This window comes from Vitis vinifera, chromosome 19 (genome assembly GCF_030704535.1).
Source record: "Vitis vinifera cultivar Pinot Noir 40024 chromosome 19, ASM3070453v1".
NCBI lineage: Eukaryota > Viridiplantae > Streptophyta > Magnoliopsida > Vitales > Vitaceae > Vitis > Vitis vinifera.
The window spans coordinates 3,005,828-3,031,979 of NC_081823.1; the positions used below are offsets into that span (position 1 = coordinate 3,005,828).

General features: G+C 38.1%; 2 protein-coding genes across 2 annotated transcripts; one reads left to right on the forward strand and one right to left on the reverse strand.

Annotated features, from left to right (window-relative positions):
* Positions 1-213: 213 nt before the first annotated feature.
* LOC100264047 (glycosyl hydrolase 5 family protein) lies at positions 214-3,058 on the reverse strand. Its single transcript, XM_002284845.5, has 4 exons — positions 2,479-3,058; positions 1,830-2,062; positions 1,016-1,461; positions 214-936 (listed from the first exon to the last, which is right to left on the reverse strand). Exons 1-4 carry the CDS (start codon positions 2,878-2,880, stop codon positions 488-490), a joined length of 1,530 nt encoding a protein of 509 aa, XP_002284881.1. The 5' UTR covers positions 2,881-3,058; the 3' UTR covers positions 214-487.
* A 4,989-nt stretch (positions 3,059-8,047) lies between these two features.
* On the forward strand, positions 8,048-24,094 carry LOC100245250 (uncharacterized). The gene is made up of 2 exons (XM_002282229.5): positions 8,048-8,502; positions 23,572-24,094. Exons 1-2 carry the CDS (start codon positions 8,250-8,252, stop codon positions 23,883-23,885), a joined length of 567 nt encoding a protein of 188 aa, XP_002282265.2. The 5' UTR covers positions 8,048-8,249; the 3' UTR covers positions 23,886-24,094.
* Positions 24,095-26,152: the final 2,058 nt, after the last annotated feature.

Consider the following 26,152-nt stretch of genomic DNA (forward strand, 5'->3'; position numbering starts at 1 on the left):
TGAGTCTCAAATCGGCTTAATAAAAACTTCTTCCCTAGCAAGTTCCATTTCAATTGCCTGCAAACTGCATCACCAGTGTTCATTATTGAATTATAGATTGCACGGATCTACCCTCACGGATCCACACACACAGCCCTTGGCCACAATGGGCTCTGGTTCTCTTCATGCAATGGCTGTAATTTGACTGTAAATTGGCACACTGAAGTTGGGATATTCTTAGAACTAGCTTTAATTTATTTAAAAACAGAAGCTACTTATGTATTCTTACAAGTTTCTATAGAAGATACATATAACACTGATAGCATGTACCTGAGCCCATCAGAATAAACTACATATTTTAAGCTTAAAATGCCCATCGCTGAGGGAGATGAGGCTTTGATAAAGTTATTTTTAAGATTTTCCCTTGCTACACACATATACATATACATATACATATACACACAACAAAGCTTGCAAGAATAGGTCTTCTAGCAAGTCCAAGGTGGATCTAGCTGGTCTGAAGAATAGGTCTTCTTGAAATATTTGTGCTGTCAACAACCTTGAACCACTGGCTCCCAGGATCACACGTATCATCTCTACCCAAGCACTTGCAGGCATCTGTGACAATGGTGCTGCTGGAGTCTACATCCAAGCAAACCGTGGTGCTATCCCCCAGCTTAGTTGACAGGTACATCTTTGAATCTGAAATGATATCCCAATTTGACCCAGGTTTAGTGCATATTATACTGAGTTTTGCAGGCTTCCCTAGCTCAACTGCTTGAAGGCAGAAGTATGACCCCTTCACTATCAACAACTTTTGGGGGGTGTAGCCCCAGGCGTCTGACTTAGTGCAGGGACCTAGCTTTAATGGTTCAGTCCATGACTCCCACAGAATGCAAAGACCAGTCGGAGGATGGAGGATTATTTTATGTGGTCTGACTCGGGATACATCTGGCCCTGCATCTCACATGAAAGCACAAAAAAATTAGATATGAATAATTAAGTAAATTTGCCTTATTTGTCTTAGCAACCATACCTTGCAAAGGAGATTGGAGGGCTGAAATCCTCTGGAAGACGCTTGAGTTCCAATTCATTAACCCATTAGTCTCTTCCACTGTCCATAATGCCCAATCGAAGTCCAGTTCAGCTGCCAGGCCAAAGAAGCAATTTAAGTTCCTGTTGTCATCCACCCCAAGCTCACTCACAAACATTAATGGCCACCCTTGCTGTAGCAGAACCCCCCCTCTCCTCATTATGCTGTCCACCACTCTCCCGCACACCTTGTTGGGGTTGCTGGTTTCCCCAGCCCTCCCAGCCCGCAATCCATCCCAATGCATCTCCAACACTAATTTCCCTGTGAATGTCAATTCCAGCTGTTGATTGAGGAGGAAAGATAGGTCTGTACCATCACTCAAGCCAGAGATTATGACCAGAACATCTGGGTTGGCTGAGTGCACTGCTTCAGCTCCTTTCTGCATGTACCTGGTCCATTCATGAATAGCTTTATAACAAGACCAATTCCTACAAATACGATAATTAATAGTATGAAATTATAACAAACCCCTCCCTTCCTTGTCAATATAGATATTGTCAATTGGGAAACTTTACAATGCATTTATAAGGTTAAGAAACTTTACAATGCATTTATAAGGTTAAGAAGAGCCCATAAATATATAGTATCAGGGGTTTTTGCCAATTTGATCCACAATCCGTAGAGACACGATAAGGATTTTGTGTCTGGATAGGGTGATTGTAATATCATAGGCCAAAAGTTCTTAACACTATATATGACACGTTTTAAAGCCATCCATCGAGTCTAAAGAAAACAATATCTACAAGATTGGGCTCACCTGTACCAGTCCTTCACATTCTGTTTGGGGCATCGGAGCTCATTCCTCAAGCTCATGCCCACCACGTTAGGCACACCACTGAACACGGTGGCCATCCGGGTAAGGCCCTTGACCCACAAGTCTGGGTTGAAGTACTGGTCGCCAAAGATGTCGTTGCTATGGAAGCTGGGCTTACTGAAGTGACTGTCTAGTATGATCATCATATTGTTGTCCGCAATGTTAGACACCACCGCCTGCCATAACAACCTATTAGATTAATACAAACCAGGAGTAGGGTCTGAGCCTTTTTGATATTTCCGGTGTTTTATCATTAAATTATCCGAAATCTTATCCTTTCTGAATACTGTAGCTGTAACAGTGAAGGCGTTTGACCAAATTCACAAGCCACCTTTTTTAAAATCAAGATAATCATGAACCATGTGATAGCGTAAGAACCAAGGAACCATGTGATAGCTTAAGAACCAAGGAACCATGCCCTAATCAAAATTTAATCTCTAAATCATGGTGGGAAAGTGATTAAAAACCAAAAGAAAAGCAGATCAGTTTTAGGCAAACAAAATAGATTCATTCAATTTTCCTGATACTTAATGGATTTGAGGCTTGGAGCCCCTTCAACTGATGCCTAGACAGAATCAAATGAACTACCCACCTGGTAAGCGCTTGTGAGAGGAAGATCAAGCATGGAAGGGTTATTGGCTTGGAATCCAGCAAGGGATTCAAGCAAGCCAAGCCTCTGAAAGGACTGTCTAACAGTGAGGGAGGCCAGTGACTGGTCGGTGGCCAAGAAAAGTGGCAGAGCGAGCCTCACACAGTTGAACCCCAAGGACGCAATCCTCTTGGAGATGAGGTCAACTGGGTGGTTGCTGAGACCCTCAGCCACCGGTGCTTCCCGATGAGACGGCCAATTCACGCATGCCAGCTTCACCCGGGCGCCATCTTCGTCTACTATCCACCTTGAAGTGGTGTGTAGTGGCAGAGCCACCACAGGCTTCAGAGGTAGAAGACATAAAATAGATAGAAGGAAGAAGAAGGAAAAGAAGAACCTCCCCATCTGGGACTTGTGTTGACTGCTAGTTGGGTAGATGGAATATGAGACATGGTATTGTACTTATAGGGCCCGGAACCCTCGTCTGTCTTTCTTTTTAAATTCTTTTTTTTTTTCTTCTCCTCGTTTTTTCTCACTCGACCAAACGTATATAGTAAACAATGACTATATTTAAACCATTCCGCTAAATGAATCTGTCGGCAATTTAATATTAAGTGATATACCATATATTTAAAAAATGAAAATAAAAAATACCCAATCCTATGCCGAAACAAAAACCGGATCTTCATCAACAATATTAATCCTCACGGTGTATATTACTAAGAAGGCCCTTAAAACCATGGTTTCAAGTTGTCGTATCTATCGATGAATGTTATAAATATTATCACAAAAATAAATACAATTAAATAGATAAAAAGTTAATAAAATAAATTTTTATTATATTTAACGTTATTCAAATAGTGAGCATGCCTTTGAAACGATTTATGCCAAATATTTTTTATTTTCAAAAATAAAAGATGAAAATAATTGAAAATAAAAAGGAATTTGTTTTTGAACTAATAAATATTTTGAAATTAGAAAAAACTATTTTCAAGTATTAGAAAATAAACATGTTTTACCTCTATCTATTGATTTTTATTTTCTATATTAATATTCATATCTTATTTATTTTGTATAAACCCAAAAATTTATTATTTATGAATTATCCGAATACATACAAATATGTCAATATCCATTTAAAGAGAAATAGTCTATAGATCATATATCCTAAAAACACTTGGAAAAATAAGATTTGGTTTGGGTTACTTTATGCAAGAATCTTGATTAGTTATTTCATTAATCAAATTTTTCACCTCAAATCATAAATGAAACTACAAATACGAAAATTACTCTTTTTCACAATACAAAAATTGACTCTTGTTTTGGTAGAAAAAAAAATTAAGAGAGGAGTTTTATTCCAAATTAAAAAATCAATTTATTTCTCGTTTTTATTAAGAGAAAGAGTACATTTTTTTTTATTTTTAAAATGATAATTTTTTAGTAATTTAAAAACCCCTAGAAACTGCTCTTCCATTTTTATTTATTAGGTCACATCGGGTCAACCCACTTGAACACTTAAATCCAACTCCAATAATACTCATTTCTCTTCTTAATCGACACTTTCATGTCTCTTCTCCAAAATTGAAGAGTATAAGAATGTAAAAACTAAGTTTCAACGATGAAGAGGCAAACAAAGGATCCCAACTCTCCTTCTCAAGTTCTTCGATTTGTGAATTTTGATCTTATCATTTTTTCCACCTTTTTTTTTTTTTTTTGATATCAATGTTTTCTTCAAAACTCATCATCCAAAAAACTCATTATTTATATGATACTTAAGTTATACACGAGTGATTCACACTGAGATTACCCAAATCAACAAGAAATGATTCACGAGTGAACGAAACATTGGGTTTAGACATCGATTTTAACGGACACTCAACTACTTAACTATAGTAATTAATGGTCTTAATTTTATTTTATAAAGCTAATGAAATAAGATGTGTAATATAATCTGATAAACTTCCCACCTTTATTTAACGTGATAATTATTAATGAAATAATTAACAATTGTCACATATTGACCTAACCCTCTCATCAATTTCAAGTTTCATCTAGGTCTCCAAAGAAAGTATTCATAAAGGAGAATGACATTATGAGATGAAATCTACTAGCTCCGTCATAATCCCATAATAATGCACACACCAAATTCATTCAAATAAGGATGGGTATTTTTCTTTTTATTTATTTATTATTATTATTATTATTTTGGCATATTGTGGGCATGAATAGCATTATAATCGGCGTTGGAAACACGCCAAGTTATAGAAATGTAACCACGCCAAGTTACAGTACGTGGAACTCAAATTTTTGCTTGGAAGTTTGGGTTTTGGAAACTTGTAAGGCAAACCACATCCGCTTGGGTTGTCATTGCTTTTTGTTTTGTGTCTGCCTTGTCTTAAATTCTTTTAAGCAATCATTATTTATATTGGTATAAATAGTAATATAAATATAGTATAATTTAATTTTTTAAAAATAAGTATTTGATAATTTAAATTTCCTTAATTACTCTAAAATCAATAATCTCTTTCTTTTTCTTTTCCTTTTTTTTTTTTTTTATTTCAACTCAATATTAAAGAATAATTTAGGAAAATACCTTTAAATTCACTTTAATTTAGAAAATTATTTTTTAATTAATTTTAAATTTATCCATTAAAAAAAATATACAGCTAAAAATCGGACCAGAATGATCAATTGAATTATAGGTTTTTCTATTGTATTTACTCATTTAAGTGTTTAAATAGTTATCGATATATATATATATATATATATATATATATATATATATATATACAACAAAACTTTGAGTGCTTTAGGGAAGTTTGCAATTTAGGTTCAAACTCAATTCAAGAGTATGTTTTAGAATATGGGTCTATTACATGTTTTAGAATATGGATAGATTGGATTGAATTTGAATTAATCAAAATTGAAATGGGCCTATTACATTTTGGCCCAAGAATGGCTTATGAACCACTGTCCTCCAGACCAATTTGTTACTTGCCACCGAAACTGACCAAATCTTAACTTAACCAGAATTGAAATGGGCTATTGCACTTTAGCCCAAGAATGGCTTATGAACCACTATCCTCAAGACCTCAACCTCTCATTCTTCCGATATGGGATCACTTATAAGATGTGAAAAGGAGATATGCTAGGAAGGAAATCTCTAGGTCATAAAAGGAATAGGTAGTTACTGTTTGTCGCTCAAAGAACCAACCAAGTCTTAACCAAAATAGAAATCGCTTAAAGAACCAACCAAGTCTTAACCAAAATAGAAATGGGCTATTTATTGCACTATGGCCCAAGAGTGGCTTATGAACCACTATCCCCAACCTCTCATTCTTCCGATGTGGGATCGCTTATAAGATGTGGGATCACTCAGAAGATGTGAAAAAGAGGTATTTTTGGGAAGGAAACCTCCAAGTCATAAAAGTAATAGGTAGTTATTGTTTGTCACTAACACCTTGGTCCAAGAATGGTTTTTGAACCACTATCATCAAGCTCTCATTCTTCCCAATGTGCATTCTTCCGATGTGGGATAGCACATAAAAGAAGTCAGTAAACCACTATGCTTCAAGAGATTTTACTAAATCTTTTATATAAAGTATTATATATATACAATTATTGATGTTTTCAAACTTTCATTATTTAAAAAATTTAAATAAACATAAATATTTACTTATACATTTATTTATATTATCATTATTAAAATAATATAAGTTAAAATTATAAAATAACAAAATATATGACTTTTATTATATTAAAAAAATTAAATATTATAATATCTCTTTCATCTTAAATATATCTTTATATTTAAATATTATATATGTTATATTCAATAAAATTAAGTATATTAAATATATTTATATTTTTTTACCATATCAAATATAAAAAATGAAATATTATTATTTTAATTATATATATATATATATATATATATATATATATAATTTATATAATTATTTTAATTTTATATAATATATAAATTATAAATTTTTTATGTTTTGTTCATAATTCAACCACCAATCTGACTATTGAACTGTTAATCGATAACTTTTTATATTCAAAAACTGATCTGATTTGAAAACATTAGCATCGGGAAAACCCAAGTAGCCACATCATACGCACCCTTTCATATAAAAGTCATCTTTAAAACATGTAAAACAAATTTAAAACATTTCAAGTTTCAAAACAAATATTTGTTTTACAAAACATCAAATAGCAATTTTAAAATTTTATTTTTCATTATTATTTTTTAAATATCAACCAAACAACCCTATATTTCTTATTTCTAAAAATAGAAACTTATTTTCTATTTTTAGGTTGCAAAATATGTTTTCATTTTTTATTTTTTTATGTTTAAGAAGAAAAAGTTATTTTCGAATAAAGTTGCCAAATAGGACTATATTTCCTTCTTTCTTTTCCTAGTCGAAAAAAACTTGTTTTCCGAAATTGTCTCAATTATCATAAAATTGAATAAAAATATTTTGTAAACAATCAAATGGAAAGTAAAGGACAACTTCATTTTAAATACTAAATTTGAAAGTTGTTTACTTCAACACGATGCAATAATATTGAAATTGCCTCAATTATCATAAAATTGAATATGTTTTTCCACAAGCTATGAACCCCAAATTATTTTTATAACTATTATCATTTATAAATTTTTTTTTAAAAAAGTGCTATAAATATTAAAAGATCCCTAGAAACAGGCTTAACAAAGGTTTAGGCCTCAAGTTTGGTATCATATTTAACCACTCTCAACATTTTAATTTGTGATATATATGGTATTTAAAAAGGTTAATAAATAAAATTGATCAATAAAGATTAAGGTTCTTTTTTGATATTTTTTTCAAATTAATAAATTAAAACCTATTTTTCTCAAAATATTTTCTTATTGTTAAAAGTATTTTCTTTTCTTTCCCCACCCCTAAAAGCGGTTAGCAAAACTCTCTTCTTTCCTTCTTCAACAAACATGAATTCACATTTAAAACAAAGATATATAAGAGACTTCATAGCTAAAACAAACACATGAAAGGATAAAATAATTCCAAAAAATAATATTTTGAGAATAATTTTTGAAAACTATTTTATAACGTTTGGTAGAATAAATATATTTTTGAAGATCGAAAATATTTTTAACATATTTTCTATATTTTTAATATATTTCAAAAATAACTTATATATGCAATATCTTATTTTTAATTATTTTTCATATTTACATAATTATTTTTTAAAACTATTTTTAGAAAACAATTAAAAACAACTAAAATATATTTTCTAAATATACTTTTCTATTTTTAAAAGTAGAAAACATTTTTCTGTTTCCTACTAACCAAATGTATTTTTCTAATGTTTTGTTTCAAAGAATATAAAATTATTTTAAAAAACAATTACCCATAATTTTTGTTTTTTCCTTTTACATCCCATTTGATTTGAACTTACATAAAGTATTGATATAAATATAAATATAGCTATATAAATAAGTCAAAATTTTATTATATTTATTACTTAATTATGATATATCTGAAAATATATGTCCAAAAAGGTAATTCCAAGAACCGATCTTGGGAATGAATAATTTTCCAATAGGTAGGAATTATTCACTGTAGAGGACCCGGCTTTATCCCTCATCCACTTGTTTTTACTAAAATCCAAGCATACAGGCTACAGCCAATGAGCCAAAGATCTATCTCTTTCTCTCCAAAACTCTTACATCTCCCGCACTTCCATTTCCTACGGTTCTCCGCGGTTCCTCCAAATCCTCACTCTCTCCAATGGCTACTGTTCTCGATTCCCTCGCCGTTCCTCGTTCCTCTGCTCTTCCTTCCTCTGCTTTCGCTCCGATTGCCTCCTCGCCAGTCTGCTTTCTCTCCGGCCGTCGGGGATTGGCGAGGTTGCCGGAGTTCTCAGGTTTGAAGATCCAGCCGAGTCTCGCCTCTCGTTCTGTGGCTGCGGCGGGTCGGAGTTCGAGAGTAGGTCGCCGTGTTGGAGGAGTCGTGTGCGAGGCTCAGGAGACTGCTGTTGAAGGTTAGAATCGGTGTTTCTTTTTGCGATTGTTTTACCTCTGTTTGGTTGCTGAGAAAGGAGAGGAAATGAAGGAGAGTAGAAAATCCTGTTTTGTAATCTTTCTTGGTTTTGAGGTAGGGGAAATTTGTTATGGATTGAGTAGAAATGATTGAAATTGGCGGTAGTGGAGTTTTTTCGGTAATTTTGGGGAAATTTAGAGAGTTGAAAATTTCAATCTTTTATTCCCAAGTAACCTCAGCAACCAAACAGAGGATTTTATTTGTTTTCATTCATTATTTGTTCTCGTTAAGTTCTTTTGATTTTTTATTGAGATTGTTAGTTTGTGATACAGTAGTAACTTATTCAGATTTGATTATGGTAGAAAAGACAAGCAATTACTTCTGAGACTCACAAAAAGTTGAAACCTTTATTTGCAGTACTAAATGATGAGGTGTAATTTAAGATTCTCAGAACCGAAAATGAAAAAATATATATATATATACATGGTACTATCTTTTTGAGGTTAGGTTGATGCCTTTTGTTGGTGAGGATGAGTTGAGTTTGAATTGACTTTCAAAATCGAGTTGAGGAGTGTTTGTGGACAACTGGACCTGTACGACTGACAAATAGCTACAGATAAAGTAAAAGCAACTTAAGCAAATAAGCACAACATGGTCAATGTATATGGAAAATTTTCGAAGAAGGGAAGAATCATTGTCTATAGCGGAGAAGTTCACTAATTTGCAAAACATGCGTAGGAAAAGTCTTCTTGAGTGACAGGCTTGTAGCCATCTCAAATGCTACAACTTTCCAAGAACACATCATGGACAGGGCCTTACCTGTCGTGGAGGCATCCATGTTTTTATCCTAATTTAGTGCCCACCAAAACCTCTTTGGAGTGTAGAGGAAATGAAAATAAGAATAGTTGACAGACTTGGCCTCATGTTTCTTCTTCAACCATTACACTCTTTGTTCAGAAATCACCATCTTGTTGTTTAGAGAAAGCTTCTGTCTGATTCAGATATCTCTTCAATGTGATAAAAAGGACATGTGCCCTCAGATTCCCAAAATTTCTTCAAGCCTAAAAACCTATTGTGCCTTGCCCTATGCCCTTTTTACATCAAACTAGACCTCAGCATTTGAAACAAGACTGTTTTTGTCACTAACTGACCCTGTTCCTGGAACTTTCTGCTCTTTTATAGTTTGTACCACCAGGACATGCATCACATTCCAGGTGGGTGTTATTTCAACAGAAAAGATCCTTTTGGATCAGGAACTGTCGTGTTCTCACTATCACGGGTTTGTTTGTTCACTCCGAGGTACTCATGTTGTGTTAGCGTGTACACAGAAGTTCGTACACGAACACATTTATCCACATCACTTGTCCCCCTGTTCCGGCTGATGCTTTTGCGTAGCTTCAGCCAGGAAAAACTAAATTCATAGTGGCACTTCATTGGGCCACATGTCACACGCCACTCGTTGCTTTAAGTAACCATTGGTGGCAGGCGTCCCTTCAGTGTCAGAGTGCCTATTTGCAGGACGACAAGTTCCTTCTGACCAAAGCTTCTAGGGTTTCTTTTTTTCACACTTGCATTCACCAACAAGTGGGATTTTCTTTCTCTTCAGTTTGGTTTCTGGTAAGTTTCTAAACCGTTTGTTCTGTTCTTTTCATTATTTCCTCTGCGATTTTGCATTTCTGGTGTTTTTTTTTTTTTTTTTTTTGTGTTGTGTTGTGATGGAGCGTTTCTGCCCTTGTGTTTGTGTCGTTTTTGAATTTCTTCATGTGTTTGTTGGTCTGGAAATCTGTTCCTTACTGTCTACCCTAGGCAACTCCTCTTTATATTTTGTAATTGTTCCTGTTGGCAGTTTTCTGGAGTTCTGTTCTTGGAAAGTGATGTTTCTTTAATGTAGACAAACTCATCTTCCATGAAGCTTTGAATTTTCATCTACTTAGGGTTTCACATCTCCTTCAATTTTTTCCAAAGCTTCCTCTTTATTCTAAATGTCTCAGACTAACACGGACTGTTCGTCTGGTTCTGCCTGGTCGGAGGGGAATGCAATGGAGCCTATTGGGGATCACGATGAATCCTCAGGTATGGGAACGAGTTCATGTAGCCTGAGTAGGGAGTTTTTGAATCATGACGTGACCCTTCTTGAGATGCAGGAGATTGACTTTCGTCAAACCTACCTTATCCCCGAGGATGTGGGGGTTCGTTTTCCCAGGAATATTGATGACGTGCAAGATAATTCTCACCTTTGGGAAAAATCCAACATCATATTTTGGCCTCGACAACATTTTGATGTGGGTCTTTGTCTTCCCTTGCCATCATTGGTACACCAATTTCTATATTACACCCAAATCCATCTTGTCCATGTTCATTCCAATATTATAGGCATACTTATGGGTGTTTCCGTCCTGAACTTCCAATACAACCTTGATCTTGGCTTAGAGGAAGTTTTCTTTATTTATGCATTAAAATCAAATCCTCATGAAAAATTCTTCTTTTCCGCCGACATGCAATCCCTCTAGTTAGTAGTCAAGCTTCCGACTACCATCAAAGGAGCCCCCTAAGGACATGTCATTTTGTCTAAAGACTAGGGATGTAATCCAGGGTCCTTTACTCGATCCTTTCCTTTGGATCACTCCCTTCATAAGTCGAGTATGCACGGTTAGATTCCTTTCCTTTCCATTTGACAATTTTATTTTTTGTAGTGCTTCATGTTGATGAAACACTATTATGTTCGTTTAATAGGTTCAACTGAATGAGGAAGACGAGTTGAATGGTTCCCTACTAACAAATTTGATTGGGTTAAATTTATTTTGTGTTTACTTGATCATAAGAGGCACTATGAATGACTTTTAAATCTTGTATGGCTGAAACAACACCTTTCACCATTCAACACATTCCTCGGATTCAGTCTGCTTCCTATGGCTATAACTCCTGCCTACACAAGGTGATTAGTGGGCAACACAATCTCCCCTAAGGACACAGTTTTTGACCCATTGAAGCCTCTCAAAATTCGCCTAAGGGAATGAAGAACATCGGTTTTGTACCCCATCAACAAGAAAGCAGAGAGATGCAAGAGATTGACAAAACTTCTCGGGTCAACAAGAATACAATTCACAAGGTGCCCTCCCATTGTCAAGACCAAGACTAGAGCATCTTCGTGGGGCATGATGGCATTTCTTAGTTCAGTAGGATCAAAGACTGTCTCTGTGGTGGGAAATTAGGCCGACTGTGAGAATGGTAAGGGAGGAGAAGGGCAAAGGCATTCTGGTTTCAGATGGCGAGGACGGGGGTGAAGGCTATGCACGCGCGGGGGGGCGAGTGAGGGGGTTGGTAGCGGGCCCAAGCCTCGAGGTCCGGCTGCAGTCTGATGATGGGACGAGGGGGCAGTCCTCGGGGTCGGGTCTGACTGTGGGTTCGGACTCGGGTCTGGCGTCGGGTGGGCCCCATGAAACGTGCGGGCTGGCGACGCAGTGGGCCCTTGGGCCGCATGACGCCTTTGGTTCCTCCCCATCCACGGCCCTCCCTTGCGAATCTAGGCTGACCCACTTTGGGCTGTCTCCCGACGTTGGGCGGGCCTCGAAGAAGCTGTTAGGAGGGGTTGGTCTGAGGATTCGAGGCCCGGACTCGCCTCTGATCTGTAATGTGGATGAGGCCCATGAGCGGGGGGCCCGTTCCTTTAATGGGGCAGGACCAAGCTCTGAGGGGGGCCTGGACCAGCCCTGGTCGTTTCTAAGGGTGACAAGTGGGTTGTGGAGGCCTTCGGCTGAGGAGCAAAGGCTGGTGGAGAACTCGATGACAGACAACGCGCTAATGGAGGAAGCCTTGAGGTATGGGATCGCTCCTAATGTCTATGGTCCGTTGGTGTGTGTTTCTCCCTCTCCCCCTTCTTGTTTTTCTGGTCGGACTCCTCTGGGGGAGTATTACGGCCGTTCTGGGGTGGTGTTGGATGCATCCCAGAGGGAAGTTTTGGACCGGAGAATGATCGAAAGAACGCCTGCAGCAATGAAGTCTATGGATCGCTGGGAGATGGTGGAAGATAACAATGGTGTGATGGGTGCTAGTGGATAGGATCTCTGCATTGTGGGAGAGATGGATCCAGAAATTAGGGACTGGAGGGAGGCCAGTTGGGAAGAGAGCGAGCTGGCAAGGTTCAGTCAGTTCTTGGGATTTCCTACAGCGGGGTTAGAGAAGGACATTCTGGATTTTATGGTTAAAATCAAAAAAAGAAGGGAAAAAGTGCACCGCAAGTCTCTCTTGGAAAATTCGAAATTTGAGAGGGAATTGAAGAGGCTTGAGTGTTCCATCAACTATGACGGGGGAAGGAAGCAGAAAGGCATTGTGCAAGGAAGGGGGGGTCAGTTTCCAGCTGTTTTATGAAGATAAAGCTGGTAAGTTGGAATGTGCGGGGAGCTAATGATAGCTCTAAAAGGAAAGTGATCAAGGCCATGATTAGGAGCCAAAGGGCGGACTTAGTCTGCATTCAAGAGACGAAGATTCAGACTATGACGGAGGGGGTGGTGAGGAGTCTGGGTTCTGGGAGGTTCCTCGATTGGGGGGCTATGGGAGCCCAAGGCTCAGCGGGTGGTATTTTGGTTTGCTGGGATAAGAGATCTCTGGAGCTGCTGGAGATGGAGGTGGGCAATTATTCTATATCGTGTAGATTGAAGAATGTTGAAAACGAAGTGGTTTGGATTTTTACTGGTGTTTATGGGCCGTGTAATAGGAAAGAGAGGGAGATGTTGTGGGAAGAGTTAGGAGCGATAAGGGGAATTTGGGATGAGCCTTGGTGCATAGGAGGGGACTTCAATGTTACTTTATCTCAAAGGGATAGGAGCAGACAGGGTAGCCTTAATGGAGCAATGCGTAGGTTTGCTCAGGTGGTGGATGACCTTGCCCTTATTGATCTCCCCTTGCAGGGGGGTGTGTACTCTTGGAGTGGGGGAAGGAATAACCAGACTTGGGCGAGATTGGATCGTTTCCTGGTATCCCAGGGTTGGTTAGATATCTTCAGGGGGGCTGTTCAGTGTAGGCTCCCTAGGCCTACCTCTGACCATTTCCCTATTTTGTTGAAGGGGGGCGGGATGAGCTGGGGACCCTCTCCATTCAGGTTTGAAAATATGTGGCTCAAGGTGGATGGGTTTAAGGAGCTCCTTCGGGAATGGTGGCAAGGAGGGGAAAGAGTAGGAAGGGCCAGCTTTAGAATGGTTGCTAAAATGAAGGTGATGAAGGAGAAAATTAAAGTCTGGAACAAGGATGTTTTTGGTAGAGTGGAAGTGAATAAAAGCTTAGCCCTTCAGCAAATTGAGTTTTGGGACAGGGTGGAAAGTGGTAGGGACCTCTCAGAAAGGGAAACGAATATGAAAAACGAAGCTAAGGAGAACTTCAAGAAGTGGGTTCTTTTGGAAGAAGCCCACTGGAGACAAATGTCTAGGGAGCTATGGCTTAAAGAAGGGGATAAGAATACAGGGTTCTTTCACAAGATGGCTAGTGCCCATTAGAGAAATAACTTTTTGGATAGAATTATAATAAATGGCGAGGAATTGGTGGAGGAGTAGGAGGTGAGGGAGGGGATTGTTAAGGCTTTTCAGCATCAGCTAAGGGAGGAACCAGGGTGGAGAGCCGACTTAGAGGGGCTGCATCTTAAAAGTCTCGACCATAGTGAAGCTGAAGCTTTGGAGGTTCCCTTTACTGAAGAAGAAATTTTCGCTGCTCTGATGGATATGAACGGCGATAAGGCCCCAGGCCCGGACGGGTTCACTGTGGCCTTTTGGCAGGCTTGTTGGGATTTCGCTAAGGAGGAGATAGTAGAGCTATTCAAGGAATTATATGATCAGAAGTCATTCGCTAAAAGTCTGAACGCCACTTTCTTGGTCATCATCCCAAAAAAAGGTGGGGCTGAGGACCTAGGGGAGTTTAGGCCTATCAGTCTGTTAGGGGGACTGTACAAGCTTATGGCCAAAGTGTTGGCCAATAGGCTGAAAATGGTGTTAGACAAGGTGGTCTCGGATGATTAGAATGCGTTTGTAAGGGGGAGACAAATTCTTGACGCCTCTCTTATAGCTAATGAGGTGGTTGACTACTGGCAAAAGAGGAAAGAAAAGGGGCTGGTGTGCAAGTTGGATATTGAGAAAGCCTACGACAGCATCAGTTGGAGTTTTCTTATGAAGGTCTTGAAGAAGATGGGCTTTGGGTCGCGTTGGATGGATTGGATGTGGTGGTGTTTCTCAAGGGCAAAATTTTCTGTCCTTATTAATGGGGCTCCAGCAGGCTTCTTCTCCAGTTCCAAGGGCCTGCGCCAAGGAGACCCAATTTCTCCTTATCTTTTTATTTTGGGCATGGAGGTGCTGAGTGCACTCATAAGGCGGGCAGTGCAGGGGAACTTCATTTCCGGTTGTAGGCTTAGAGGCAGAGGGGATGCGGAGATAATGGTGTCTCATCTGCTCTTTGCAGACGACACTATTATCTTCTACGAGGCCAGCAAGGATCAAGTAACTCATCTTGGATGGATTTTGGCGTGGTTTGAAGCGGCTTCTGGGCTAAGGATCAATCTGGCCAAGAGTGAGCTGATACCAGTAGGGGAGATTGATAATGTTGAGGAAATGGCGGTGGAGTTAGGCTGCAGAATTGGAAGCTTTCCGGTTAAATACTTGGGGCTGCCTCTTGGGGCCCGGCACAAGGCCTTGCCCATGTGGGATGGGGTGGAGGACAGAATGAGGAGAAGACTTGCCCGTTGGAAAAGACAATACTTGTCGAAGGGCGGGAGAATCACCCTGATTAAAAGTACCCTAGCTAGCATTCCTATTTATCAAATGTCCATCTTTAGAGTGCCTAAGTTTGTGGTTAAAAGGCTGGAGAAACTTCAAAGAGACTTTCTTTGGGGAGGGGGAAACACGGGTAGGAAAATCCATTTAGTCAATTGGAAGGTGGTGTGTACTCAAAAGGAAAAGGGGGGTCTTGGCATAAGGAGGATGGGGCCTTTGAACAAGGCCTTATTGGGCAAGTGGATTTGGAGATTTGCTGTAGAGAAGGAGGTCTTGTGGAAGAAGGTAATTGGGGTGAAGCATGGGTTGGAGGACGGGGGCTGGAAATCTAAGGAAGCCCGGGGGCCTATTGGAGTGGGAGTGTGGAAGGAGATTTTAAAGGAAATGGGCTGGTGCTGGAACAACATGAAGTTCAAGGTGGGGAGGGGGAATAAGATTATGTTCTGGACTGATCACTGGTGCGGAAATGAAGCGCTGTCCCAAGCGTTTCCCCAGATTTTCGCCTTGGCAGCATGCAGAAATGCATCGGTGGATGAGGTGTGGGACCCGAGGCTTGGCCAAGGAGGGTGGAATCTCAGTTTGGTTAGAGATTCTAACGATTGGGAGCTGGGGCTGATAGAGGATCTGCTTTTTTTGCTAAGGGACATCAGAGTAACCCCTGAGGAGGACTCAGTGCTTTGGAAAGGGGGGGATACTGATAATTTTCGGATTCGGGGGGCTTACAATCTGTTGGCAGCCCCTAATCCTCTTGTTTTTCCGGGAAAAAATATTTGGGTGGATATGGTCCCTTCCAAAGTGGCTTTCTTTGCGTGGGAGGCTACTTGGGAAAAAATCCTCACATTGGATAGGCTGCAAGTGCATGGGTGGCAGCTTCCAAATTGTTGCTTTTTGTGTGGTTGTGAAGAGGAAAATGTAAATCACATTCTTTTACACTGTACAGTGGTTAGGACCCTTTGGGAAATCGCCTTTGCCTTATTCGGGGTCCAGTGGGTGCTTCCAGAGAGGGTCAAAGAGGCGTTGTTTTGTTGGCAGGGTTCTTTTGTGGGTAAAAAAAGGAAGAAAATATGGAAGTCCATTCCGTTATGTATTTTTTGGACGGTGTGGAAGCAAAGAAATAGGTTAGCTTTTAGAGGGGTTTTTTTGGCTATTTAGTCTCTCAATAACTCTTTTGTATGTAATCTGTGGAGTTGGGCTAAGTTGTATAGGGGAGAGGAGTCCTCTTCACTTCTAGGCTTCTTGGAGTGGGTAGCGGTCCCTTAAGGGCTGGTGAGGTGTTCTTGGTTTTGTTTTTTTGGCCTTGGGGGCTGCTTTGTATACCTTTTGTATGCGGTGCAGCCTTTTGGCCTTCTTTAATATAGTTTCTGCTTTTGCCTATAAAAAAAAAGACTATTGGGCCATCTATCGGTTTAGCATTGTTGGCGGTGAAGGTATATTGAACGCTAGCTATCATCAAATGGGGGATAACTTCTTGAACATCCCGTCTTGCTTGTGATTTAGATTTCCGTCAACTGCTGGTTGTGCCTCCATGTATGACATTGATAACGGGTTGATTTTTAGGTTGAGTGGATTGCATGCCAAAAGGTGATTCATGATCTTGTCTTGGATTTGTTGTTTTCACATACTGGTTGAACTTCCCTACATGGACTAAATTTTCCACTAGCTTTTTAAAATGTCGACACTCATCAATCACATGACCATGCTCGTAGTAATACTTATAGAACTGATTCGATCACGCTGCTCTAGGTCACTCCGCATTGGTTGTGGCCAAGCAAATCCTTCCATTGATTGGATCAATGCGAGCAATCGTGAATACGAAATGGTCAATGGTGTATACAGTCAACCTCTCCTAATACACCTCGATCATACTTTGCACGCTAATGAGGTCTTAATCAAGAAATTCCTCTTATGTTCTCTCTTCGGTTGTGGCGCCCCACATACCATCGTCGTGTGCCCAGAGACATAGTTTGTTGTGATGCAACACAAAGGTCATCTTCGAGCATCGAGTATTTGTTAGCCCTCTGAAATAATTTTGAAACAGTTTGTCTATAGTGAAGGGTAGATCCAGAGATATAGAGTTAAAGAAAGGTGTGTGCAGGAATATAACTTCCTTAATGGCTTACATGATTGTGTCCATGCTCACCCCGTCTAACTTGAGAATGGCTCCTCCAAAACGTTCCATAAAATTGCAAATAAACTCCCCTCTATCCATCTTGACATGAAATAAACTTGCTACACTTTGTTTTCTTCTTATTGAGCATAAATAGTGAGTGGTGAAGGTTTCCGATTGTCCTTTGAACGAACCAATCGAGTTGGCAGGCAATCGATGAAACCAAGACAAGGCTGGGTCCTATAGGCTAGACAGGAACACTTTACATTAAAGAACATTATTATTGCTTTCAAGAGTCATTACCTACTAAAAATGCATGAGATGATCGAAGGGATCCCCAGAGTTGTCGTACATATTGAATTTGGGCATGGAAAAGTGTCATGGCGCATTTTGGTGCAAGATAGCATGCACAAATAGAGTGGTAGCCATATCATCCAAAATACAAAAAGTGGTATTGGTGTTGCTAGTTAGATGATTCGGGTTATCCAACTGATGCAGGCTGGACGCGCGAGTTTTAGACGAAGTTCGTGTAGCATTAACGTATATGGGATCGATGCTCGAATTTGAACTATCTTTGACCTCCGTGATTGGGGGTGGAGGCAAAAACTCAACAACGGGGTCAACCAATTGAAAAGATGGTTGTGGGTCAGGAACTGGTGGTGGTATGGGTGCATACCATGGAGTGTGAGTCGTCCTGTTGGAGTGATGCAGTCGCAAAGAGTAGTTTCTTAATTTGCTTGTAGTGTTCTTCCTGTTGATCCTTCAAGTGTTGTTCCATCAGAGACAAACACTTCTCCATCGAAGGTTCCTCCTCTTTTCCCTTTTCTTTAGTCATCCTAGTTTTTCAGGCTTTTTTGCTCTTCGAATCCCAAAAAACGACGCCAAGTGTTTTTGTCACTAACTAACCCTCTTGTTGGAGCTTTATGCTCTTTTATGGTTTATACCACCAGGACATGCATCACATTCCAAGTGGGTGTTATTTCAATAGAAAAGATCCTTTTGGATCAGGAAGTGTCATGTTCTCGCGAACACGAGTCTCTGTGTTCGCAAGGACACAAGTCTCTGTGTTCATAAGGACACGGGGTTGTTTGTTCACTCCGAGGTACTCATGTTGTGTTAGCGTGTTATCCACTTCAAAGACCACATTCCACAGAGATGGCCTTAATCAGATTCATTAATAGAGACTTTAGTAGAATTTGTAGCCGAGGTTTAAGGTATGGTGCAGTAAGGATGGGTAAATATTGATTATGGAAGAGGTTAATACCATGTTGACCACTCAAAACCATGATGTTTCCATGAGGTGGTTAGCTTTTTATGTAACAAGTTGTCATCTTATGTATCATTCATATTATCTAAGAAATCTCTTCATTTTCTTCCTTATGCTGGAATGCAGCAAGGTGTCATTAAAGCGTCACTTGGCTATGCTCCTGTATCTTTTTCCAATGTTCTTACCTCCTCATCTCCTTCTTTTGCGGTTAGGTGTGGTGGTGCAATTGGGGAAATGAAAATTTATAAGGAACCAAAAATATACAAAAGAGGAATATGATACCTAAATCCTCCAACTTTATCTAGCAGGTGCCCTTTGACATGACTTGGATGGGAGTATGAAACCCTTATACACTTGCACTTCAGCTGAAAGTTTGGTGAAATTTCCTGAAATTTCATCCATCATCCTAATGACAAACTCCAATATTCCCTACATCAAAATTGTTCATGGTCCCATGCAGAAAGCTTTTTTCAGCCAATGGATTCACTTTATTAGCAGCATTGTGGATGCAAGCCAAAGAATGAACTGATGTTCCTGGTGGTCAATAGCCTCTTTAAGTAAGTGAACAGATCTCTTCTCTCTCACTCGTTAGAAAATGAAATTCTATTGAGTGAAAGAGAAAAAGTGCAAGTGTGGGCAAGAAGTTCTTCAATTTGTGACACTATGAAAAATAAAAGATAAAGAAAGGCAACAAAACAAAAGATTTAGTCCCTGAATAAATTGGAAGGAGGCTGGAAATGCCCTATAAAATTCCTCAAACATCATTGCCTTCTTTTGACCAAACAGCCTCATCATTATGATGGACACCTACTTAAAACTGATATCTATTTTCTAAGAAATATGTTGTAACTCTTGCATGGATCAATAATCTTTCTAGAGCTCGATGTATTAATAGATGACTTTATGATTGTAGAAGAGTCCCCTTCCACCATCAACTTCCCCGTCCACTATCAACTTGACATGTCCCAAGCACTAGGTTCTCCTAGACCTTCAATAGAGTGACAGCCTTGACCTCAATGGCCTTTTGTTTATCTTTTAGCTTTGAGAAAGGCAACATAGTTCTCCACAAGTCATCTATATATGTGCCCCAAACGCAACCATCAAAATAAAATTTAAGTGGTGTATGGGGCATTGTTCCTATTAGAAATGAGAGATGAGGATCTTTAATCAGCTATGCACCTTGCAAACCCAAAAGATGTGTCAAACCAGCACATTTTTTTACCTCTCTTGACACAGAAATCTGAAAAGAAACCATGGATGTTATGTTCTTCCAAACCACACTTTGGTTGAGATTATTCTAAAATTTTACGATTCCTTTCCTGCCAGATGGTTCAATCAAGGCTAAAATCCCCAGACTACAAAAAATTGCTCTTTCCCCTTTTCCTAAAACCCTTGGAACCAAAAATAGGCATAAAAAAAATATATTTGTTGCTATAGGAAACAAGAAAATATTATTAACTAAAAAGAAAAAAGGACATGTATTCCAGGAGAAACCAACTAATATCTGAGTCAGCAAACCTCCTATTCTACTTATCAGTTGAAACCCTAGACATGAATATTTGATATCAAAAGTTTGAGATCTCTAAGTGGCTGTTTCCCACTCCCACACCTTCCTCGTCTAATTTTTGCTAGACAGGAACCCTGGTCCTTTGGCTAACTTGAAACAAAGTTTAAGCTTCGTAGATCATATATGATGCATAAAGTGCAATTCTTTTTTTGTTAATTTGGTAGGAATGTTGATGTATCATTGTGTGTGTGTGTGTGTGTAAGAAGTAAAGTTTTTATGAGTTTTGTTAGAAGCAAGTAGCCTGGAACCTCTATGCAAGATTGCAAATTAACATTGAGATTCTTGTGAACACAAAGTAAGTAAGCTGAAATATATTATTATTTTTTGATAGGTAGCTGAAATATATTATTATGATATCATTCAAACAAATATTAAATCATTGAGAACCTTCAAAAATGAAAAGAAAAAAAAGGGGCAGCAATTATTAGAGCTGTCAATTGAGCAGGTCAGCACTGAGCTCAGCCAGAGGTATCAGACTCTGGCTCAAGGTCAGTTCATCCTAATCCCAGTCTGAGCCTGTGACCTGAGACACTGCTAATTTAGTTTTATGACCTGAGACTGAGCTTGAGCTGTCGCTTTAGTAGTTTTGATGCTATTGGGCAGAGTGCCAATTAGTGTTCCCAAGAGACAAAAACCCAAAGTTTGAGGTAAGTGAAGTTCATTTCTTTTGACTAACAGGCTTTTGGATGCCCCAGTGAACTACAAATTGTATTGATGTGGGTATAGAAGGATTATTCAGTTTGCATTCGTAAATAAATATAGAAAAATATTTTTAACTATTAATGTTGCTAAAGTTTCAACCTTCAAGTAGGGCAAGAATCACTGCTGCAAGCAAAAGCTAAAGATTAACCAAGGTTTATCGAGAAATCTGTAGATCTGATAAGATAAGATATAATGGGTTCCATTCTTTAACCAGCATTGAGATCTAGCTGATTTCCAAATGTTTCAGAAAGAAAATGAATGGAAAGCTCTAATCAATTGTGCCTAAACTAGAGCCATGCAAGGAGGTAAAGGCTAGTTTTGAGTGGAGTCAAACTCTTTTGAAATTTCAGTTGAGGTGGTGAAAGGAAGGGGAGTAGGCAAGGTTTTGGAGAGGGGCTGAGGTTTCTCTATTGGATTAGATTTGGATAAAGGAGTCTGGTGGCTCTGCCTGAAGGTGTGGAAGAATGCTGTCTTAAGGTGGTATGAAAGCTCTTCAGGAAGGTTTTGAAAGAAGGGGGAAGGGGGTGAAAAAAGCTGGAGCACTGCAACAATGCCACAGGTCATTTCTTGTCGTGCTCTGTATTCTCAGTGGAGGAGAAGAGATTGACCTTGGTGTTTCTAGAAGGTGGGGGGGTATCCAGGGTTGGGAATACTCATGCTAGGAAGCTAAGAAGCATTAGGGTTGCTTCTAATCCCTGCATCACTGCTCTACCTCCAGAGGACAACTCTCCAGCTGTGCTGGGTGGTTCAATGGTTCCCAAATATGGGGAAGTCTTTTTCCGAAGTTGTTAGTGCTTCTCAGGTGAAGGTTGGCAATGCAGTGTGGATTGAGGTGGGGGAACAGGATGTGAAAAAGAAAAATGGATGCCCTTCGACTTGGTATTGTGGTTTGATGGGAAAGTTTTCCAGTTGGTTTGACTTGGAGGCACACTCATTTTGTTTAATTTTCAGTTGACTTCAGATTTAGAGGAGGCTTCTCAAAGTGAGTGGAGGTTTTCTTAATGGTAAACCCCTATTCTTGTATAGATGGTCTTTAGAAGTGGGCTGATTTAGTGAAGGTGCTCTTGCTAGAGAAGCTTCAGTGATAGTTGTTGGCTTACCAATGCACTTATGGGATAGGAAGCTGTTTCAGACGCGGGGATGCTTGCAGGGGCTTCATGGCAGTTGATGAGGACCTGGTGTTCTGCCAGAGTTTGCAGTGGGCTAGGGTCCCTGTTAAAACTGGCAGTAGAAAGGAGCCAAGTATGTTGCACATGGTAGTGGGTTTGTCGTGCTATGCAATTCAATTATGGTGGGAAATCCCAAATTTTGTGGAACAGATAGTTTCGAGGGCTTGGATACAGAGAGTTGGAGGTTGAAGAAGGTAGAGAAGTGACAGCACAAGTGGAGGGGAGTGCGGGCATGGGTGTGGAATTGATCAATGAGGATGCAGAGTGAGCAGTTGCAAACCCACAGGAGGTAGCTGGTGAGCAGGATTTTTAAATTCTCTTGGGCTTGGCAGGGAGCCTTAGTTGGGCTGCAGAACCAGCCCAGTGTTTTGAGGCCCATATGGAGAATCTGGGTCCCTCCTTTTGATGGCCCTATTAGTCCCTTTTTAAATACCATGGCAGCCTGGATTGAAATGATCAAATGGAACTAAGCAAGAAGAGAGTAGTCCCATCTGTGTTTTCTGAAAATATAATGAGTTCCATGCAATAAGAAACAATTAGGATATGGTTTCACAGGGGATTCCTTTGGTTAGGTAGAAAACACATAAGAAGGTTGAAATGGGGTTGAATTGGGTTTTATTGCGTTCCTGTTTCTGTACTGGAAATCAAAACAGTACACCTAGGCGTTTTTGCCATTATTATCTGTATCATTGTCTTTATTAATTTGTTCCTGTGATCACCATGGGATGGCTGTCTTTGTGTTGCATGTTAGAAGTGGGAGGAGGAGAGGGAGGAAAGGGTGAAGATATACATAAGCTTTTTGAAACAATTTGGAAAAATAGAAAAGGTTCAAATCCAATCACATAAAAAAACCCATTTTAAAGCTCCAATTCAGCACTATTACAAAAATATCTTATGTGACTTCAGGCTGGGCCAAGCTCAGGATGGCTGCACTGCTCCTAACTTATCATAGCTGAGCTCCATCCAAACTTCAAGCTTAATAAGCAGGCATTGGACCAGCTTGGTCCAATTGATAGTCCTAAGCAATTAAAAGCCTCTATAATGCAAATAGCAAATAATAATATCCAGTTCTTGCCTTCTACAATGAATAACCATTATAATTGAATGATCATCATGCAAACAAATTTGCATTTAAGACCATGCTTGTGCTGCTTGCCTTTGTTCTTTCTGTGTTTCATTAGAACATTTGACTAATGAGTTTTGAATCTGAGTCTTATCGTGAATATGATTGCCACATCTCTAGGAATCCATGGCTTGCACATGCTATTCATGCTTGATTTTTCCTTTTGTTTTTTGTCCTCCTTTTTTCATCGGTCAAAGAAAATTTGGATAAGTCTTTTTTGTGGTCGGCTGCTTTCTTAGAAACAAGATGGCTAAATACATTCACCCCCTATCATCCATTAGTTCAATCAGACTGGCATACCATCATCTTCACTACCATATGCACACCTGAATATATCTCTTTACAAAAATGAAATCACGCCTCTTTTTGGTTCCCTTACACAGTACCTGCTGTGATTGATGCAACCTGGCAGTCACTTGTTCTTGATGCTGACACCCCCGTTCTGGTTGAATTCTGGGCTCCATGGTGCGGTCCCTGCCGCATGATCCACCCGGTAATCAATGAACTGGCAAAGCAATACACTGGGAAGCTCAAATGCTACAAAGTGAACACTGATGAGAGCCCTTCTATTGCAACACGGTACGGGATCAGAAGCATACCAACTGTCATCATCTTCAAGAGCGGCGAGAAGAAAGAAGCAATTATTGGTGCTGTTCCCAAATCCACATTGACCACCAGCATCGAGAAATTCTTATAGAGGTGGTAAGTTAAAAGATGCAGCTTTGCGGGAATTAAGCGGTTTGTAGTATTTACTTCTTTGATATTTAGATCCTGATGTTACACTTTCGGTACCGTTGCTTCCTTACAGTAAACTGTCTTATGTTCTCTTTGTATAGTTATTGCTTGTTGCTGTATTTCCAGTTTCCTTCAGTTATTCTCTACTTATATGTATCAGTCATTTGAATATCCCTTCGTAACTTGTCCCATCTTCTCATCTTATGAAAAATGTCTTCCCTGGCAGATCAAACCCCATCTGAGTCAAATTCAAATTGTTAGATAAAGGTATAAAAAAATTGAAACCAGGATCGGGATAGAAAGAAATGAAGCTTATTTATAAATGAAGGTAAATATTAACAAATATTAACCAACGGTCTTATTATTTAGAAAGGATTTTAAGCGGAGGTGGAGGCAACAAATTCGGTTCCGGGGCCCATACAAGAGAGACTAGTTTTAGGGGGGTAAATGTGAGAAAAAAATCAAGTTATTGGTAATTTTAAATTAATTTAAGTCATTAAAATAATATTTTTTATCAAATGTTTTAAAATTTTTATTTTTAAAAATAAAAAATGTTTTTAATAGTTCAACTTGTGATATAAATTAAATAAGTATTTTAATAGTATTTTTTATAATGTGTTATTTATTCCAAGTGCTTTTTAATAAATCATTTTTTAAAACTTTCTCAAACATTCCCTTTGTAGAGAAGAAAGTGCTCTCAAGCAGGGATGGCAACGAGACGGGTTCGGGACGGATCGCCTCCATCCCAATCCCGTCCCATTTATTCAAAACAATTTTCATCCTCGTTTTATTTAAAAAATTAAACATGGTGGAGCGGGTGGGTATGATAAATTCTCATACCCGTCCTGTTTAATTTTTTTTATTTTAATTTTTTTATTTTAAAAATTACTTTTAAAAATTTTAATTATATTAAAATAAATATATTTTATAAATAATTAAATTATTATATTTTTTATAACTTATTTTATTAAAAATATTTTATTATTATCTATATATTAAATAGTAAAATAAAAATTAAATTAAATTAATTTTATATATAATCGGGGCGGGATAGGGCAATACACAAACCCGCTCTGGATTTTTAAAAAAATTCCCAAACCCGTCTCAAATTTGTTTATTAAAATTAAACTTGTCCCATTAGGGGCGGGACGGGTACCAAAAAAAAAACCCCATTGCCATCCCTACTCTCAAATGCTTTTAATCTCAATATGATTGCTTTAAAATGATGTGACACTAGTGGTTTGTTAAAGATAAGGAAAATTCTAGGGTACCTCTTCGGTACCAACAGAAAAGTTTTTCTAAGCCATTGGATGTTCAATATTACATTTGGTCATCCATTTTAAATTTGAAATAAAAATTCCACTTAACCAGTTAAGGGAAGAACCGGTGGCCTTCTTTCTTCCTCCCTTCTCAACAATTTTTGGTTTAAATAAAATAAATATGAGATAAAAATAGAATTGAAAAAAAATAAAAATGATATAAAATTTGGAAACATATTTATTAACAAAAAAAAATCATCATCATCATATATCATAATTACATTATTTTATTTTTAACAAATTATTAAACATTTAAATTCAACATAAAAATGAATATGGTAATATTTTAATATGAAATGAGTATTTTCATTAAAATTCAACATTTTGATAATCATATGTAAAACTTAGGTAATTAGATCGTCTTAATTTTTTCCCGTACTCTCCAAATTTTACATTTTTTGAATTTAAGGTTTTTAAAGTTAAATTAGAATAAAATAAATTACTAATACTCTTTTGAGTTACTAATGATAGTATTTTCCAAAATAAATTTGTAATTTCAAAAATTTTAAAACTAAAAATCAATATGAAAAATGTGATGAAAGTACCAGACATGTATTTATCACATTTTTCATACGGTTCTCATATTTTTCGTACCCTAAATTATTTATATTTTTTAAATTTCATATTTACTTTTTAACTTGAAATAACAATAACATAGTTTAATAAGATTATTTTGAGTTATTATTGATAGAATTGTTACAAAAGAAATAAGAATTTTAAAATTTTAAAATTGGAAATAATGTAAATTATCCTAAAAAAATTAGAAAATTAAAACACTAAAAAATTAGAGAGGATACGAAAAATGTGAGAAAAGGTATGAAGATTATGAGAAATCCTCACATTCTTCATACCCTACATCATATTCTCCATATCTTGAAATTTAAAATTTTTTCGAGTTTTTCCATTTAAA

What these genes read in the sequence shown, in the direction of transcription:
- LOC100264047 (XM_002284845.5), bottom strand. Translation starts at nt 2,880, where the DNA reads ATGGGGAGGTTCTTCTTTTCCTTCTTCTTCCTTCTATCTATTTTATGT. An exon ending in CTCTCACAAGCGCTTACCAG is followed by an intron (nt 2,063 to 2,478) that starts GTGGGTAGTTCA and finishes TTGTTATGGCAG; the next exon opens with GCGGTGGTGTCTAACATTGC. An exon ending in CCTCCAATCTCCTTTGCAAG is followed by an intron (nt 937 to 1,015) that starts GTATGGTTGCTA and finishes TGTGAGATGCAG; the next exon opens with GGCCAGATGTATCCCGAGTC.
- LOC100245250 (XM_002282229.5), top strand. Translation starts at nt 8,250, where the DNA reads ATGGCTACTGTTCTCGATTCCCTCGCCGTTCCTCGTTCCTCTGCTCTT. An exon ending in TCAGGAGACTGCTGTTGAAG is followed by an intron (nt 8,503 to 23,571) that starts GTTAGAATCGGT and finishes TCCCTTACACAG; the next exon opens with TACCTGCTGTGATTGATGCA.